The 18,331-nt window shown below is 41.0% G+C and overlaps 1 protein-coding gene across 1 annotated transcript; it reads right to left on the bottom strand.

Annotated features, from left to right (window-relative positions):
- Window positions 1-614: 614 nt before the first annotated feature.
- On the bottom strand, window positions 615-18,066 carry nup133 (nucleoporin 133). Its single transcript, XM_031879772.1, has 25 exons — window positions 17,597-18,066; window positions 16,990-17,105; window positions 16,773-16,876; window positions 16,138-16,371; window positions 15,796-15,966; window positions 14,976-15,131; window positions 13,815-13,885; window positions 13,141-13,288; window positions 12,447-12,597; window positions 11,907-12,061; window positions 11,615-11,706; window positions 11,032-11,195; window positions 10,261-10,355; window positions 9,878-10,102; window positions 9,669-9,791; window positions 8,651-8,750; window positions 8,082-8,345; window positions 6,772-6,905; window positions 6,021-6,179; window positions 4,616-4,751; window positions 3,983-4,101; window positions 2,959-3,039; window positions 2,792-2,856; window positions 2,480-2,568; window positions 615-2,086 (listed from the first exon to the last, which is right to left on the bottom strand). Exons 1-25 carry the CDS (start codon window positions 17,722-17,724, stop codon window positions 1,950-1,952), a joined length of 3,417 nt encoding a protein of 1,138 aa, XP_031735632.1. The 5' UTR covers window positions 17,725-18,066; the 3' UTR covers window positions 615-1,949.
- Window positions 18,067-18,331: the final 265 nt, after the last annotated feature.

Raw genomic sequence — 18,331 nt, forward strand, 5'->3', positions numbered from 1 at the left:
TATGGAGCGAGACCAGACCGACTCACCGACCGTTCGTGGCGCGTGTTGAGTAGTACTACTACTACTACGACTACTCAAACCACACAGTCTACATACATGAAGTACACGCTCCCATTCAAAGCTTATTTTTTGAGTTTTTTAAACTTAAAAATGTTTTTTAGTTCAGTTTCTTAGACATGAATTACACACAACTTAAAATAAAAAAAGTAAATGTCTCGGATGTTACAATTAGTCTTGGTCCTTGATGTAAAGGTGACATATATATCTTACATGGTAACATAAAACAATAAACAAAACTACAATTAATGATCGGCCTCTTCTAATTTCCTCCCTTGCTTTACATTACTTTGGGAAACAAATATTGTTTGCATTTAATGAATGACAGAGATGTCTGTTCAGTTCTATTTGATTATTAGAGATCAGTTGAAGTGTAAGCGGAGGAGTTGATGTGTCGACTGTAGTGTTCTGGAAGTAAGAGTAATAAATTATATATATATATTTTTTACTGTTATTTTTTATTCATATATATTTTCTTTTTATTTATTTACTATTATTTGTATGTATGTATATGTGTGTATGTATATATACAAATATGTATATGTCTGTGTATTTATATGCGTGTGTGTATTCATTGTATTTTATGGTTGATTTTTAATGTATATCTTGAAAATCGACAAAAATGTAGTGAAGTGTAGCCGTTGTCCTATCACCATGTCGACTCAGTAAATTAACGTGGTTTGATTTAAAAACATAAATAAATATGGTTCTTATCTCGGCTTGAGAAGGATTTTGTTTCTTTAGATTTATTTCATGGAGTTCGTGCTGCTCAGCTGGAAGCCAACCACTACGTCCACACAGTGACGCTCATATATATACTTTTGGATATATATTTACATTTGATATTGTACATAGTTAAATGTTAATGCTTACCTCTGTTCTACCTTGTTGTTTTTATATTTATTTGTATATTCTATGTATGTAAGTTGAGAGCGATGTAAAAACCGGAGTCAAATTCCTCGTATGCGTCCACATACACGGCCAATAAAGCAGATTCCTTAAATATTTTGACCTATATTAGGAGAGTTGAATAAGACCCTCTGCAGTGCTATACAGTGTTAGAGTGTGATTAGATAAGACTGAATTACGTGTTCCCACCTGTTGAAGGTTTAGCTCTCCAGTTAAGAGCACAACAGAACAGTAATGTGGAGCTGATGTCCGTAATCTCACCTACTTCTATTTTTAGCCGAGCGGGACCCTGGACGCCGTCTGCGGCCGCGGTGTAGCTGTGAAAGTGGATCATAACAGAGGATCCCCGTCAGTGGTGGCAGTCGGTCGGTCCAAAAATAACTATTTATAACCAACATCTGCCCCTCATCACCAAACAGGAGGAAGTCCTGACTAATGCAGGCCAGCTTCTGGAGTCTACAGGATCGGGTTTCTGTCACTTTCCAGTCCTGAAGGTTTAGATATCGGACGGGCAAGAAGCCAACGGAGAGCAGAAAGTAAACGGACACATAAACCACATTCCTGCAGAGGATACATTGTATTTTTAATCGGAATCTGCAAAGTCACTGAAGCACGTACTTGTAGCGAAGTAAAAACATTTATTTACTGTACTTGTAGCAAATTCTATGTTCTGAGATTTATTTTGTTTTGTTATTTTTCATTTTAAAACAGTGCTTCAGAAACGTCACTCGATGTCAGTAAACGACACAGTTTTGTTTTTCTGAGAAAAATCTTTGTGTGAAGAATAACTTTTCTATCTGCAATTTCTGCAAAAACTATTCTTAACTATGTTTCCGTTTAAAAAACAAACAAACAGCAGTCTATCTACAGAAATAACACATTTATTGAGAAAAGAGAAAAATTCAAACAAATCTTGAAAATCATTAGAACGCGAATGAAAGCCGAAGTGCAAAAAGCGGTCGTTACCGGGAGGTGATCAGTCGTCACATCTGGACTTCTAGGTAATGTTCATAATTAGCTCGAAGGACAAATTCAAAATAGGGTTTTGATTTCAAACCGCTCAGGTCGTCCAGCTCCAGCAGCTCTTTAACGTCGGGCAGGTATGTCTGCAGAGAAACCCCTGGAAAATAAAGAGACATGAAATATGGAGTTATGTTTTTATTAAATAAGTATACCCTTTAATACAAGGATACGGATTTCTCAATCCATATTATGTCCATTATATCAATTCAATGTGGCTTTATTGGCATGAAAGTTAAAAAAACAATGTCGCCAAAGCATATTTTATCTGTGTGAGTGTGTGTGTGTGTGTGTGTGTGTGTGTATATATCATACGAACAGATACTTGCCTGTGTCATTATTTTATTAATATTTTACTAAAATCAAGCTCAAATGGACGTCAATGGGTTTTTGATCAGCGAATGTCGGGATGACACGTTTTGTATTTTGGCTTGAATCCTCCTGGCTGTACTTTGGTACTTTTTCTAAACGCAACTCCGTGTACGTGTCTCACCTTCCTGGATGAGTTTGAGGAGGATCTTGACAAAGATGCTGTCTTTGGCGGCTTCCAGAGGGTCGTCGGTCCCGTCGGCCGAGGACCAGCTGGGAGAGACACGGCATCAAAGTGACGTACAGTGTTTGTGAACATGTTCATAAATCAGTGTTTCAATGCATTTTCCTCCAACTTTTGCTCTTCTGATATTCATTTTTTACTCTCATCTGCAAAGGGCTCTGAATTGAGTTTTCAAAACAAAAAAATCATCAAAATCAAAAATTCTGTTTCCTAATTGAACGACTAGACAAAAACACGACTGACGGATCTTACTCGTCTCTTCGCAGTGCTTTCCCGAAGATCTCGCACTTCATCGAGTCGATGTCCTCGGCTTCCTCCTGCAACACAAACACGGAAAAAAACTCAGCGAAGTTGTCTTTCAACGGCAGTCAAACCCCAACTAGCCGAACCTCCAACAGACCAATAAATCAGCAGGTTACCTCGTCGATGTACTCCAGCAGATCCAGAGCCTTTTTGAAGTCATACTCGTTCGCTCGCCTGTTGTCGTCGCAGATGTACAGCTGAGGAGAGGAAACGCTGAGGTGAGCGGAGGCTGAGTGGAGTTAAGTTCAGCGTGTGAACACGATCGCTTATGGCAGTAATCTGGTTTCAGAAATGTCAACGTAAAACAGGAAATATAGGTTCCTTCTCCATGTTAAGAAATTAAAAGTAAACCCACTGCAAAAATCAGATTATTTGGTCTTTAACGACTTTACTTAAAAAGATCTGTAATTGTGACTTTAAGGTGGAAGACACGAGATTGGGTGCATTCTGATTGCCTCTCAATGGCTCTCAACATGGCCGGCGGCTCACAGCTAACGGCGCTAACAGTGTTTTCCCTGAGGGGTAGACATTACTCCAACATATCTTTAGTTGTTTGCTTCTATAATGTTCAGAATGGGAAATACAGCTCCTTTATGAAGCGTTCACAATCTAAAAAAAAAAACATGATGCCATCTATTATTGGGGAAACAAAAGAGTCTATAGCAACTTGGTTGGAGAATAAAACTTCAACCAGCTGACTTCACAGTTTTTTCAGTTGGTTACATATAAACTGGGCTTCAGAGAACAACACCACCTGCTTTTCTGTGCATGTTAACATAAATAATGACAGGAATGTGTTCTAGTTTGAAGTTTAATCCACCCAAATCACTCCAAACATTTCCCTTCTTAAAAGGTGCCAGATACCAGATTGGGAGCATTTCATTTGCCTCTCATCGGCTCTCAACAGGTCGACGGCTTTGTGAACAAAGCAACACACAGAGTGAGAGCGACTTCATTCTCTGCTCAGGTAAGACATTACTCCACTACATCTCTGCATAGATCATAGTTGTTTTCATGTGGGGGTGTTCTGACGCCACCAATCCTCATGGTATCGTCACATCCCAACATGGCTGAGGTGAAGAGAATGTTGGTTGTGTGGTTCAGTCCACGGACCGCTTTGTGCTTGTGTGTGTTTTTCACCTGTATGAGGTTGTGAGCGCTGAGCAGAGGCATGGTGTCGGGGTTCTGCTGCTTCTCCTCCAGCAGCTGTCGGGGCAGAGTCTCCTGATGCAGCAGGAAGCGCTCCTGCTCCACGATGTCTGATCGGACGGATAAACGACACCGTTAATCCCTCGAGGCGCAAGGCAGGCACAAGTAGTATATTTGAAGCTTCTCTCCAAATCCACCGTGAAAACCGGTTGGCTGCACGCTACGAACAACGGAATAGTCCTCTGGTGTCCTTTTATGAGCAGCATAAACCGTTCACCAAAGCATTGAATTGTCTGTAGTTTAGTTTAGCTGAGATTACCAGTTATTGCACTATTGATTCTGTAACAAATTAAATAATGTGTCAGTAATAAATGCAACTTAATTACATTGTTAAATAGGACATTGGAAAGCTAAACGATATAATGGCAGTAGTTACAGGACCACACTGTAGTGGTGTCACCCCTTGCGTGTCTATTATGCGACGTTCTGCTGGTTTTTCATCAGTAGAGAAGCTGCTTAAAGTCACATTTTTCAGTTTTCATCTGGATCAAACTGTAAAAATATCAGATTCTGTTGTCAAACAGCGAAATAAAAAAAAACTACAAAAAGAATGGTGCATTTTACCGTTGACTTGTTTGTTGAGTTCGTCCTCCGGCAGGTTGGATGCGAGCACCGTCAGCTTACTGAGAGCCAGCAGCGTCTTCTTCTTAACGAAGTACCGCGTCTCCATGTTGGCCTGGCTGTAGAGCGTCCGGTTGGCCTGCAGAGACACAACACAGTCCTTAGTCTTCATTATTTGGATCCCCGTTAGATGCAACTAGGCAGAAGATGCTCTTCTTGGGGTCCACACACACACCCACACACCCACACACACACACACACACACACACACACACACACACACACACACACACACACACACACACACACACACTTTATAATGTTGTGATTGATGTTCTTTGTTTTGGTTTTGTACATGACACTGGAAGATGCTTTGTTATATTTTTTACGTTTGTATTCTGAACATAAAAAGGCTGAAGACATTGGTCAGTAAGAACTTTTGATTTTCAGAGTGTTTTCATTTTGTAACACTTGAAAAGTGAATAAAGTAAGAAGTGAAAAACATACAGCCGGGCTGTGTTTCAAACCAGGAAGGTTTTCTTTTTCTGTGTGTGTGTGTGTGTGTGTGTGTGTGTGTGTTAATCAGAGAATGTGTGTGTGGCCTTGCTGTGTGGGTGGGTTTGGGAACTGCAAACAGGAAGGAAGCTGTGCAATGTGTGCGTGTGTTGAATACTTTGGGTGTCGTGAGCATCAACATGTTTAACGCTGCTGAAAGAGGACGGAAACTGAGTTTGTGTGTGTAGGAAGGAAGGAAGGAAGGAAGGAAGGAAGGAAGAAACAAAAAGGAGAAAGAAGGCATATAGAAACAAAATGATTAAAAGAAGGAAAAACAAAAAGGTAAATGAGAGAGAATAAATGAAGGAAGATACAAAGGTAAGAAGGGAAGTAATGAAAGACAGGTAAAAGGAAAGATTGGAAAGAAGGATGGAAGGAAAGAAAATAGAGGAAAGGAAAGAAGAAACAAAGAAAAAACAGCTGAGGAAACAAGTTAAAGGTGAGAGAAGAAGGAATGTAGAAAGAAATAAAGGATTAAAAGAAAGAAAAAGAAAGAAGGGAAGGAAGGGCGGGTAAAAGGAAGGATGGGGAAGATTGGAAGGAAGGAAGAAAAGAGGACAGATGAAGACAGGAGGGAGGAAACAAAAAGAAAAGGGAGTAAAGAGGGAAGGAAAAAAAATGAGGAAACATGAAGATAAAGAGAGACAGATCTAGGAAGGAAGGGTGAGAAAGATGGGACAGAAGAAGAACAATAGTTAAGGGAGGAAATACATGAAGAAGCCATCAGTTACAGAGGAAGTATAAAAGAGTACGTGTGTGTGCTTTTTTAGCTTTTAAACTGAGAGAGGATGTGGTTTTGGTTTTGTGCTGAAGCGTGAAACAAGCTGTGTGTGTGTGTGTGTGTGTCTCGTACACTGCAGTAGTCGTGGACGTGGATGTGGTGCAGCCAGCTCAGGTGCTGGTGTGACTGCAGGAAGCTGGCCAGCTGCTGGTGCTGAGCGGCCGGCTGTGACAGCAGCTTCCCCCTCTTCCCCTTCTCCATGTACCAGCGGAACAGGAAGTCAGCAAAGTTCTGCGGCAGGAAGTGACACGTGGGACAAAGGAAGTGGGTTGAGCGGTGTGTAAAAACAAAACAAAAACAAAAGTGTTGCAGTTACATGTAAATCCAAAATGTAGACACACTTAGTATCACACTTAGTTAGTTTAGTTTAGATAACACTTTCTGGTTTACCAACCCTCCAAAGATAGAACTAATTAAACAAAGCATTGAACAGGAGATGCTTGTCTACTGCAAACTTCAGTACAATCTCCGGTTCTGAAAAGTGAAGTCAAAGCTTCATGTCTTAAACCTGCATTCTCTCTACTGACCACCAGGGGGTGACTCCTGTGGTTGTATAGAAGTCTATGAGAAAATGACTCTACTTCTCTCTTGATTTATTACCTCAGTAAACATTGTAAACATGAGTTTATGGTCTCAATCTCTAGTTTCAAGTCTTCCTCAAAGCACCACACTGTTGGTACATCGTGTGCGTCTACAGTGTGTGTTAGTAGAGTGTGCTGTGCAAACAAACCGGGGTCCCGTGCATTAAAACATTGCTCCACAGCTCCTTTAACACGCAAACCCATTATTTCTCAAAGAGGTCCCTTAGCGTTTCTGGTTTTACCTGGTCTGCGAACTTGGTCATGTAGTGCTGCAGGCGGCTCTGGTTGTCGGTCTGCTCACACATCTGAACCAGGATGTCGAAGTCACAGTACTTCTCAGCCAGCGCTGCCACCCACTGGTACTGACCCAGCTCCACTGCAACACATAACAACTGCACAGTGACAACTCTGAAAGTAAAACACAAATACAATCTCCCGATACACTGCGACAGCTTCGGATACACACAAGACTCTATGTCAACACACATTCAAACCTTGTTTAACTGTTTTTTATTTTAGATTTTGGCCTTATCGGTTTCTTTAATCCACTTTTTAACTGTAACTGTTAACTGTGTTTTTAAATGCCAAAATAGACAAAGAGCTCATTAGTTTCTGACTTTGTCTAAGTGTAAATATAACAGTAGATTGTAGAACTCCGACAACTTCAATTTCTATTTTTTTATACATAAAATGTAATTTTATGTTCTTTATGTTTATTACATACAATTGTTCTTGTACCTCTCGAGGATCTTAAGCAGCAGAATACTGAGAACTCTTGATGTAGTTACAGCTGCTGTTTGTCACAGAGTTCACTCAGGACGACAATAATAATATTAAATATTAAATTATGAAACGTTTATTCGACTGATATACTTTGACGGAAAAGTAACATGAAAAATACAGTACACACATATTAGTAGATGAAGAATGAATTCATATGTACGATAAATTAATCAGTTTTCCGTTTTAAAAGCGAAACAAAACCACTTAATGTTTTTTGTATTGTTCAGTATAGTTAATCACAGTTTAGATTTAAAGTGCTTTCATGCTGATATGTTTCTTATATATATATATATATATATATATATATATGAATTTATATATATATATAAATATATATATAGAGTTGATATTTATGGCTACTGATATTTTAATCTAATTTCAAGTGAAGTTTAAAGTCAACTGTTATATTTGCTGTTGGTGTTTTTGAAACATTCATTTTTAAATGTCCTGCTCAGTACATACTTTCGGCTAAAACTCTAATAATGAAATATATGGGTTCTCATAGGACCAAATATTGGTCAATATATCATGATTAGGCTTTTTAAAAACACGTTTTGGGAATTTTTGCCTTTATCCGACTACTGAGAGTCAGAGAGAAACAGGAAACCAAAAGGTACGACCTGCAACAGAGTGAAACAGAACCGGTAACATTGTGGTTGTACAGCGCGTGTCATACGACGCTTTAAACTTTTAAATATTGCCATCAGTACAGGCAGGGCTCTAGTTTGAGATGTCAATGGTTCAAATCTTATTCCATCATTGGACTTACACAGCGGGGCCAGCAGCTCGGAGCGCCGGTGGCTGTACTCCATCTCCAGGCTGTTATACCGCTCCTGTTGGGCCCCTGGGGGCCTCTGCTGCTGCAGCGAGGTCAGCTGGGCCACGTAGCCGCCAAGGTAGATGTCCAACAGCGCCACCAGCTGCTCGCAAAGGGCGCTGCGCAGCTCCGAGTCGGCGTGCGGGTAAACCGAGCGCAGGATGATGTCATGCTGGCGGGAGATGACGGTGCGAACGCCGCCAACAGCGCCTGACGCTGTGAGGAGAGAAGACGCGAGTTTAATACGTTATCCTACGACAAAAAACACTTTCACAGGGAACGACTTCTTCATACAGCATTGATAGAAACAAGTCAGAAGTTTAACTGAGTCTCAAATGAGAGACTGTAAACACTGACAGCAATAAGGTCATGCATTATTTAAGCACTTTCAGTTTAATTTCCACATAGACTTATTGGTCAATAAATGAATTAAACAAACTACGAGCATCTTGGGGCAGTTACAACAGCAACATGCAGCGACCTGACGCTGCTGGTAGAAGAATGAAGAATTAAAGGTATACCTGTCCATGGGCTGTACTCCGGCTCTGCAGCAGAGCTTTCAGACGTTCTGTACATGAAGGCCTTCGTCTCCCTGTACTGGCCAGCAGCCTGCAGCATGTCCTACACACACACACACAGTACAATTATTAGCATTTCTTTTCCCTACTGAGATCTTTACTGGCAAAACATTTGAAACATTGAGAGTAGCAACTAAAAATTGACAAACTAATTCCTGGTAATAGCTTTTTTTGCTTGCTACTGGCAGTATTTTGACCACAGGCTGTATATATAGTGACGTCACCCATTGGTTTGTGGACTACTGGAGTTCGGTATTTTGGCCGTTGCCACTTGTTTTTTTGCTACCAGAAGTGAAGTGACACGAGAGGGTGGAGCAAAGTACAACCAGATGCTGAATAAGACATTTTTAAGCGACCAAAATGTTAAAATTAACTTTCATGAACTCAAAAGACTCTATGAAAGGGTTAAAGTTGTAAGACGAAAACACGGACAACTCCCAGACCGGACAACGCTGTGGTAGAGACCTGTCAATCACTGTGTAGCCCCGCCCTAAAGCATACCCTGCTTTATGGTCCGTTTGACTCTAAATGGACCATAATTTACTAAATGAACATCATGCTGTGTTGAAGAAGACTTGAAACTAGAGATTGAGACCATAAACTCATGTTTACAATGTTTACTGAGGTAATAAATCAAGAGAGAAGTAGAGTGATGTTCTCATAGACTTCTATACAACCAGAGGAGTCGCCCCCTGGTGGTCACTAGAGAGAATGCAGCTTCAAGGCACGTCAGCATCAGCTTCACTTTTTCAGAACCGGAGGTTGAAGCCTGATTTTAACCAAATATCTTCCTGACATTTCCAAATAAAATGTGACAACATTCATGACTTTTCACTTGTAAAAATGAAACCGATCAACTATTTTACTTCTCTAAATTACTAAGTTTTGTTTACTTTTTAATATTAGTTTTCCTCCCTCTTTGGTTAGACATCATGCTTTACGATACCATGAATATGTTTACCTTAATGATGTTGTTGACCGTGAGAACCACTTCGGCCCACTGCACAGAGTCGACCGGGTTCTCCTTCAGACTCCGCTCCTCCTCATCCAGCAGACAATCGAACACCGAGGAGATCTGAGACACCTGCAGGTGCACCGGAAAACAAAAGATTGAATTCATCTTCCCCACACCACCTGGATCATCAGAGCAGAACACCGTCAGACACGAACCTCTCTGAAGAAGACGTCGGCGGCAGTGAGGCTGGGTGGTACGGCGGCATTGTTCCTCTGCAGCGCGATGCCGATGGCCCGGTTCACCAGCTCGCCGTGTTTGGTGTGGTGGTTCTTCAGCAACATCGCTGCCTGAAGCTTCTCGGCGTGTTCGCACAGCAGCAGGCGCGTCGCCATGGAAGACGAGCGCACCGTCACGTGGCCAAGACGGTCCAGCAGACCCACCTGATGAAAGAACAGAATCCTGAAATGAGCACAGCTCTAAAATATGATTAGTTTCTTTTAGATAACACAGGCTGGATTCATTGTCAGACCACTACTAAAGCTCTGTGCACCATTATTTCTCATATTTAAGAGATACGCCCGTGTGTGTGTGTGTTTACCTGGAGCAGGAAGTCCATGAAGAAGCCGTGGGCCTTCATCTTGTCCTCTAGCTGGTGGAGGATGATGAGGGAGGTGAGACGAATGCCGGCGCTCTCTGGAGGAACAGAAACAGATATAATCACAGAAAAAGTGCAAACTGTTTAAATTAGATGTTCAAGCAACTTTAACAAAATTACTTTTTTGTGACTGAATTAGAATTCATTAAGCAAAAACAGCTAATTATTCGAATTATGTTTAAATTATTTACAGCGATTCATTTTCTTTTGTGTAGTTAAGAAAAAGAAATATGGACGAGTAAGTTTGAGGATATTCAAGGAATATATATCTGAGGGACCTGAGGTAAGTAAAAGAATATACATTTAAAAAGACAAACATGTTATTAATGTATGTTGTATTAATGGAGAACCCTGTGACTAGAAACTGAGAAAATATCTCCTGCAGTCTCTGCATTCAAGTATTATCTTAATCTTAATGTAACATATGACACAAATATCTTTAAACTTACTGAATCAATTTGATGGAATTACAGTGAAACACTGAAAGGTATTTTTAGTTCTCTCGCTCTCCCATTAACGTGTCGCTTCATGACAAAAACTAATTTGTTATTGACAAAAATCACAATCCAACATATTAAATAAAGAGTCTGGAAGTCTTTGTTAATTATAAATATAAGCACTATATGTTTCATATGTAAACAGGTGCTACACCAGGCACCTTTATATATAATTGTCAGGTTTTTTAAGGGCCTCTCTCCCTCTCTCCCTCCTCACCGTCGGGGACAGACTCGGCCCAGCGAGGGTCGGAGGCCGGGTAATCGTCCACCAGGTCCAGGTTGATGCGAGTCACCATGCCGTCCAGCTCGGCTCCCTCCTCACCGTCACCGTCGGCGGGGAAGAGCTCGTCTGTGACCGTCTGAGCACCCACCAGATCGTTACTGACAGAGGAAAATAAATAAAGTTTTTATTTAAAGAATCACAGGGACTAAATCCTTTCTAAATCCGAAGTAATGCTGCTTCAGTCTAACAAGTATTGATATGAGCCTTCAAAAATATTTTATCTTTTATTTTGTTCAATAATAAGTGAACACCAATCTCAATTAAATGTTCATTTGAAGTCCAACGTGATGAAAAACAGCCAAATGCCTCCATACAACATGATGCAGAGAGAGAGAACTCTATTTGTGAAGCTTGTTTGAGGTTTTTACTTGATCAGTGAAATGATTTGGTAATAATTTAATGATTAAACACAAATTGTGTAACATTTGTCACTAAAAACACGGATCTCTTTGTGTGAAACCAGCAGCCAACCTGTCCCGTTTCTTTACGTTATGAGTTGAGTTATTTATTGACGTACCGGCAGAACTGCAGGAAAGCCATCTTCAGGAGTTTGGTCTTGTCCTCCTGAGCTACAGGCTCTGCTCTGGTTGGAGTCTCCATGACTGAAACCTGAAACATAAGAAAACAAAACCAGAAATGCATTTTAAATTCAGTCAACATCAAATGCATCGTCACATGGTTCAGTAGATTTTCTTTTCTCATAACTGGATTATTAATGTGTGAATAGTTGGATGCAAACGTCTGGAGAAAGACTGAATCCTGACTAGAATATCTTACAGATATTGTGTAAATGAATTAGTTAGTTTCACCTCCGGAGCTGCAGTCAGCGAGGAGCACAGCGAGTCCTCCATCGTCTCCGGCAGGATGGAGGCGCTCTCCCGGGCCACCACCGCCACCAGGCCGCTGTTCTGGGAGAAAAACACGGGCAGGTTGACGCAGCAGCCTCCTCCACGAACACCATCACCTGGACGGACAGACGGACGGAGAGAGAAACATCGTCGTCAGACATTCAGAGACATCTTCTGTGTGTTCATCGTGGGGTTTGGTCTTTTCTATCATGGGCCAATAAATAATTACATCGTCATTTACAATTAAAAGAGGTCAATTTCCAGTTTTCTTACACTTTATTCATTACTCACTTGTTGGTTTTTACAGTTTACTCGATGTTCCCTGTGCGTAATTACTTGTAACATCTTAAATAACTGACTTCTTAAGCATCATTTAAGTCGTATAAACTGTAATTCCATCACTCTCCATTTTATAATATCTCACCCGACGGCATTATTACACTAATCTGATTGTGCTCTGGTGCTGTGGAGCCAGAGAGCAGCGAACGGTCCTTTACTCACCGGGTGAGTTGAAGCTGATTTTCTCATCGGGTAGTCCTCCCCTGCTGGTTCCCGTGGAGCAAGCAAACACCAGCTCCTCGGTATACAGGAAGGCGGTGGAGCCGGGGGAGCGCGGCAACGCCAGCCGAGTGGCCTGCAGAGCCTCCTCACTCTGGGAAAACAAGACATCGAGGAAGAAATAAGCGTGCTTCTTCGAACGTAAAACCTGGGGAAACAGCATCATCGTCCTCTCAAGGATCTTCATACCACCCCGTCATAAATTCAAACCAGTGACTGCCTGCATGTCGTAAAGTGAGCACTAAATGTGCCATTAACACTCGTATACCAAACAATGTATGACTGCAAGAAGACATTCCCCCCATTGTTGAGATGGAACAGAACAGGACTTGTGGGGAGAGAAGGAAACCGGAAATGGTGAAACAAAGACATGTGATTGGTCGACACTTCACGTCATCAGAGGGCAAAAGAGGGCTAGTTTCATTTTTGTTTCGGGCGTCAGTTTGTAGCTTCAGGCCTACGACTTCCATTGAAAATGACTTTCAGGCTGTTGCTTTGTCGCTCATAGTGTTAATGCAGCATAAAAGGGTCATTAATTAGAGAGTTACAGTCCTGTAAAACCCTGAACACTCAAATGCTGACATGATACAGATATTTGATATAGAGTGACCTGCACTGTCCAAGGATCAGGACTGACCTGGAATGGAGGGTTGTACTTGGTGACTTCCACGGTGAACTGGTCGGAGATGGCGGCTCCGTTGTCCTGCAGGGTGACCAGGCAGTAGTAAGCCAGGCAGGGAGTGTCTGAGGGGTGCCAGGCTGCAGCCAAAACCACCAGGCCGGCTCTGAAAACACAAAGACTCCGGCTCAGTTCGGCCTCAGATCTACTTGGTATGTCTTTGGATTTATTATTTTTAAACTAATAATACCTTACATAAATCCTGCAAGATGGTATCAGGTTCCCTGTGTACTTTATATGCTTTGCAGCTATAAGTAAGTTAATTCTACTCCTTTAACTCCTCACTACTTCTTTCTGGACTTCTGGATCCTTCCTTCAGTCACAGATTATCTGTGATTTTAAACCTGAATTTAAAGTCTCATGCTTTCATTTGTCTCCTCGCAAGACAGTTGTATTTCCCTCTACCTCCTATTCACAGACCTGGATTTAAGAGGTTATACATCACAATCAGATGGGGGGGAATTAAAAATAATAATTAACAGAAAGACATTGTTCAGTAGGGAGACTTTTAAATTGAGAAAATGTCATCAAAGTTTAAATACAGCAAAGACAACTTAAGACCTTTTATTCTGAACAACAAGCAGGAAGTTGTGCACGTGTATATAAACACACACACACACACACACACTCACTGGCTGTGCTTCATGTCCAGGTACGTTACGTTCGCTCCCTCCTTCAGCTCCTCGTAGTTGCTCTCTGACCCCTGGTGGGAGACGAATGTTAAGAAATCATGACGGACATTCGCAGTATTGAAATGTTCTAAAGATGATCTGATCGACGTGGATCAATGTGGCTGCCAACATGCAGTAGAAATGATGGAAGTCAAGAGTTTAACTGAGGATTTGATTGAATAAAAAAAGAGCTTTAACTGCATTTTGAGTTACAGTTTTACCTCTTGTTAAAATATAAAATATATGTTCACCAACATTGTTTCTCTGTGTGATGGGCTTTATACATGTACTCAAGTACTGTACTTGAGTACAATTTTGAAGAATATATACTTGTACTCGACTACATCTCAGAGGGAAATATAGTATTTTTTATACGACTACATTTATCTGACAGCTTTAGTTATCGGTTACTTTAAAAATCTGATTGAAGAACCTTTGAAAGAGTGCATCGTAAAAAAACAAAAAATAGATTTGAGCTGAAAAGATTAGTCAGTCATCAAAAAAATGAATCTACCACTGTTTTGATAATTGATTTATCAGCAGAAATGCCTGAAACATTTGATGGTTTCAGCTTCTCAAATGTCCCGTGAATCTCCTCGTCTTCAATGATAAGACGAATGAACTGAAACATTTTGAGGTTTGGTCGGATAAAACGAGACATTTGAAGGCGTCACAAACCAAACAACCAATCGATTCGGGGAGAAAATAATAAGCAGATTAATCCATAATGAAAAGTTGCAGCCATTATGAAAAACAACAGCTTAAACATCAATGCATAAGTAATAATATACAATAGTGTGTACGTGTCATTGGTAATACTATATAAACTAACAAGGCTTTGTTTCTGCTTCAAGTATTTCTACTTTTAATACTTTAAGTACATTTTCCTGATTATGTTCACATACTTTATGTGCACAACATTTACTTGTGAAAGAGTATTTTCAGAGTGTGGCATTAGTACTTTTACTGAAGTACAGGATCGGAATACTTTCTCCACCACTGTATGACACTGAATCAGACCGATAAACGGTATATGTATGTATGTATGTATATGTATATATGTATGTGTATATATATATATATATCAAATGATTCTTTTTGTTTTTCTCCCCTCGTACTGACCCAGATGGCGTCGGCGATGCTCTCGGTCAGCGCTCGCTGGGCGTCCCAGCTGAGGATCTGGTGCTCCCAGCTGTCGTCCACCTCCCATTTACTCAGTCTGGAGCTGGTCAGCGTGTAGAGGCTGCTGGCTCCGCCCACCCACAGCACACTGTGGAGCTGCAGCAGACAAACAGAGAAGTATTTCAACTGGAGCTATAGCTGAGGCTTCATCTGAAACGGTTTGTAGGTCTTTAAGGGAATATATATATATATATATATATATATATATACACATATATACACATATATATATATATATACACACATACATATATACACACACACACACACACACACACACACACATACTGGAGGTGTTGAACTGGACGGTTCAGACTAAATCGGTAGAGAAATTCATTCATTCCATCATCCGTCAAAATATTTGTTGCTATTTAATATTTGTTTCTAATATTCGTATTAGAAACATGGAAGTTTAGTGTAAAATGTTTAGTAGTTCCAAGCAACCATTACAGTATTACTAAAAGGTGATACAACCCAACGTAAGCCTTTTTGGAACAGATCCTTTTAATTTGGTTACTAATGAATTGTTACCAATATATATAGTTTTTACAGTTTAAAATGTTGGTTACATATGCCTGTAAGCATTGCAGAGCACTGCCCGTTAACATATGTGACATTTGCAAAGCTAGATTTAAGGAGGAGTTTTGAGTCCTTCAATGAGGAGCTTCTATAGCAGGTTATCTACATTTCAGCGGGGCAGCCCTACTGACCACCACCCACTGAACTCCACTTTACGGCGAAATCTGTCAGCAGGACTCACTGTGTCGTTGGCTGGCGGGGAGAGGATGCCGAACAGGCTGGAGACACGGCGTCCGATGCCGGAGAGCATTCCCTGACCCTGCTGCAGCGCTCGGTACTGCAGCTTCCCCGAGGAATCGGCACTCGCTCTCAACAGCCGACCCTTCATTGAGGACAAGACGAAGCTTCCGCCCTGAGAGAGGGGAGAAGAGTCAGAAATAAAGACAGAGAAAAACAACAAGATCTTCAGTGATGAATTGTAAATATAGAGGCTTGTGATATGGATTCACTAGTAGCTGCTGTATTAAGAGTCAGGTTAGAGGTTTCAGCTGCAAAGACATCAAAATAAATCAGATTTACTTACATTGACGGCAACAACAAAGTTGCAGAGATCTCCAAGGTCCACGTCCGTCTCTGTGTAGTTGCCCTCCTGGGCTAGGCTGGTCCACAAGCGAGCCGTTCCCTCCGCAGCCACGGCGAGGACGGAGATGGACTGAACGGGGGCCGTCTCCAGAGGAGCGGCGGACGACACGGCCACGAGGTCGGCTGTGTAGTTGTACTCACTGCTGGGCAGCTGCAGCTCCTTACACACCGACAGCTGCAGGAGAACACACAGACAGTGGCTGGATTATAAGACTTGAATGAATAATCTGTGAGAGTTTCCTCTAAGAACTGCAACTAAACACGGGACAATATGAGAATTTCATATCGCAATTAACCTGGCCACAATAATTACAATTCACAATGCTATTCCGATAATCATCTAAATATGCTTAACGCTCTTAAACGTCTATGTTTTGATTAATGAGAAAATATCGTAAAATGAGCATCACAGTTTCACAGAGCCGATGGTGACGTCTTCTAATTGCTTGTCTGTTCCAACCAACAGTACAAAACCAACATGTTTTAAATGAACAACCAGATAACGCAGACTAAAGCAGCAAGGGGGACGTCTGGAGCGTGTTTGCAGCTTTTTATTTTCTAGATCTTCAACTGTACCTTGGCCACAGCGGTCTGGCAGATCTTCCAGAGGATCAGTCTCTCTCCACAAACCATCCAGGCCCAGCCGCTCTCATTCACCTTCACTGAGATGTGGTCATCAACTAGAGGGACCGACCCACACACAGAATTGTTCAGTGGCTTTCAGAGCTTTTAACAAACCTTGACAAACAGAAAAAGAGGCATCAACAGGAACATGAACTTCATGTTTCTTTACCATCAGCCATCGTCAGTGCCTCCATCACTTTGACAGGCAGCGACGAGCCAAAGGTTTGCACGTCATAGTTGACTGAATCTGCAGCTGAATGGCTCTGCACTCGGGTGGGTGTTGACCTGATGGAGAGAGATTGAGAGTTCAACAGATCCTCAGGAACATCAGCCGAATATCACTGAGCTGTGACTACTTTGGTGCTGTTGAACTGTAATACACTATATTAAGATAGGTGTTTAATATTAACCCTCATTAATATAAATGGGGTGAACAAAAAATAAGAGGAAGAAAATGATTGCAACTCAAGAGCACCACAAACTACATCCTCCGAAATTGACATTGAGTTCAATAAAAATACTAAAAACTGACACACAAAGGGAGGGTTTACAACAGGATTATTGTATTTGACTCCATTAGACGTATCTAGGTGAGTCTAATACAATTTTTTATATAATATATATATATATATATATATATATATATATATATATATACACACATACACACGCACACACACACACACACACACACACACACACACACACACACACACAAAACACAAAACACAAAACACAAAACACAGCTAAAACGTCCGTTCAGTGATTCCACTCACCTCGCGGACAGAGGCGTCCTGCGCGGGGAGAACAGCAGACTGGCGGCCGCACCGGAGACGCTCTTCCTCCCGGTGGTCCTGCCCTGCTGCCGGCGGCCGGAGCTCGGGTTGGCGCGGGGGGTAAACATGCCGGTACCGCGTATTGCTCAACGGTAGAGAAATATGTACGAATTTAACCGTAAAAAGCAATATTTGCACCGCTAAAAAAACTCACTGAAGAATCCTCCTCCAAACAGCGCGCGGTGCAGTCGCTCGAAATATGCGTCATCACTGTGTCAACGGAAAGTCCCGCCCATCGCACGGCTTTTTTTTCTTCTTTTATTTTTACACTTGACAACAGAAACAATAACTATCGGGATGGAAAGACGTTGTGTCATCATTCATTCATTTAAAAAAATATTTGTACATTTTTATTTTTATTTTTTTAAATATATACTTCAAACACGGGTGAAATGTGCATAAGTATTGTACTACAATTAGGCCAACATTTTACTTTTTACTCTACTACATTTGTCTGACAGCTTTAGTTACATTTCAGATTGTTTCAGATTGTTAATACAAAATATAATCGAAAAATAATATTCGATGTATTATTTATTACAGTAGAATGACAGTGAGCACTGTGAACTACAAGTTGACATTTTCATAAATATTATTTGCTATTTAGTGAATGACGTCCACTGGAATGTATGTATATATATATATATATATATATATATATATATATATATATAT

This window comes from Anarrhichthys ocellatus, unplaced genomic scaffold (genome assembly GCF_004355925.1).
Source record: "Anarrhichthys ocellatus isolate YVR2014 unplaced genomic scaffold, GSC_Weel_1.0 scaffold428, whole genome shotgun sequence".
In the NCBI taxonomy this organism is placed as follows: Eukaryota; Metazoa; Chordata; class Actinopteri; order Perciformes; family Anarhichadidae; genus Anarrhichthys; species Anarrhichthys ocellatus.

Excerpts from the sequence above, each read along its gene's own strand:
- nup133 (XM_031879772.1), bottom strand. The coding sequence starts at position 17,724 with ATGTTTACCCCCCGCGCCAACCCGAGCTCCGGCCGCCGGCAGCAGGGC. Across the intron at positions 16,372-16,772 it reads GCCAGACCGCTGTGGCCAAG|CTGTCGGTGTGTAAGGAGCT; the intron begins GTACAGTTGAAG and ends GTTCTCCTGCAG. Across the intron at positions 12,062-12,446 it reads AATCAGCTTCAACTCACCCG|GTGATGGTGTTCGTGGAGGA; the intron begins GTGAGTAAAGGA and ends CTGTCCGTCCAG.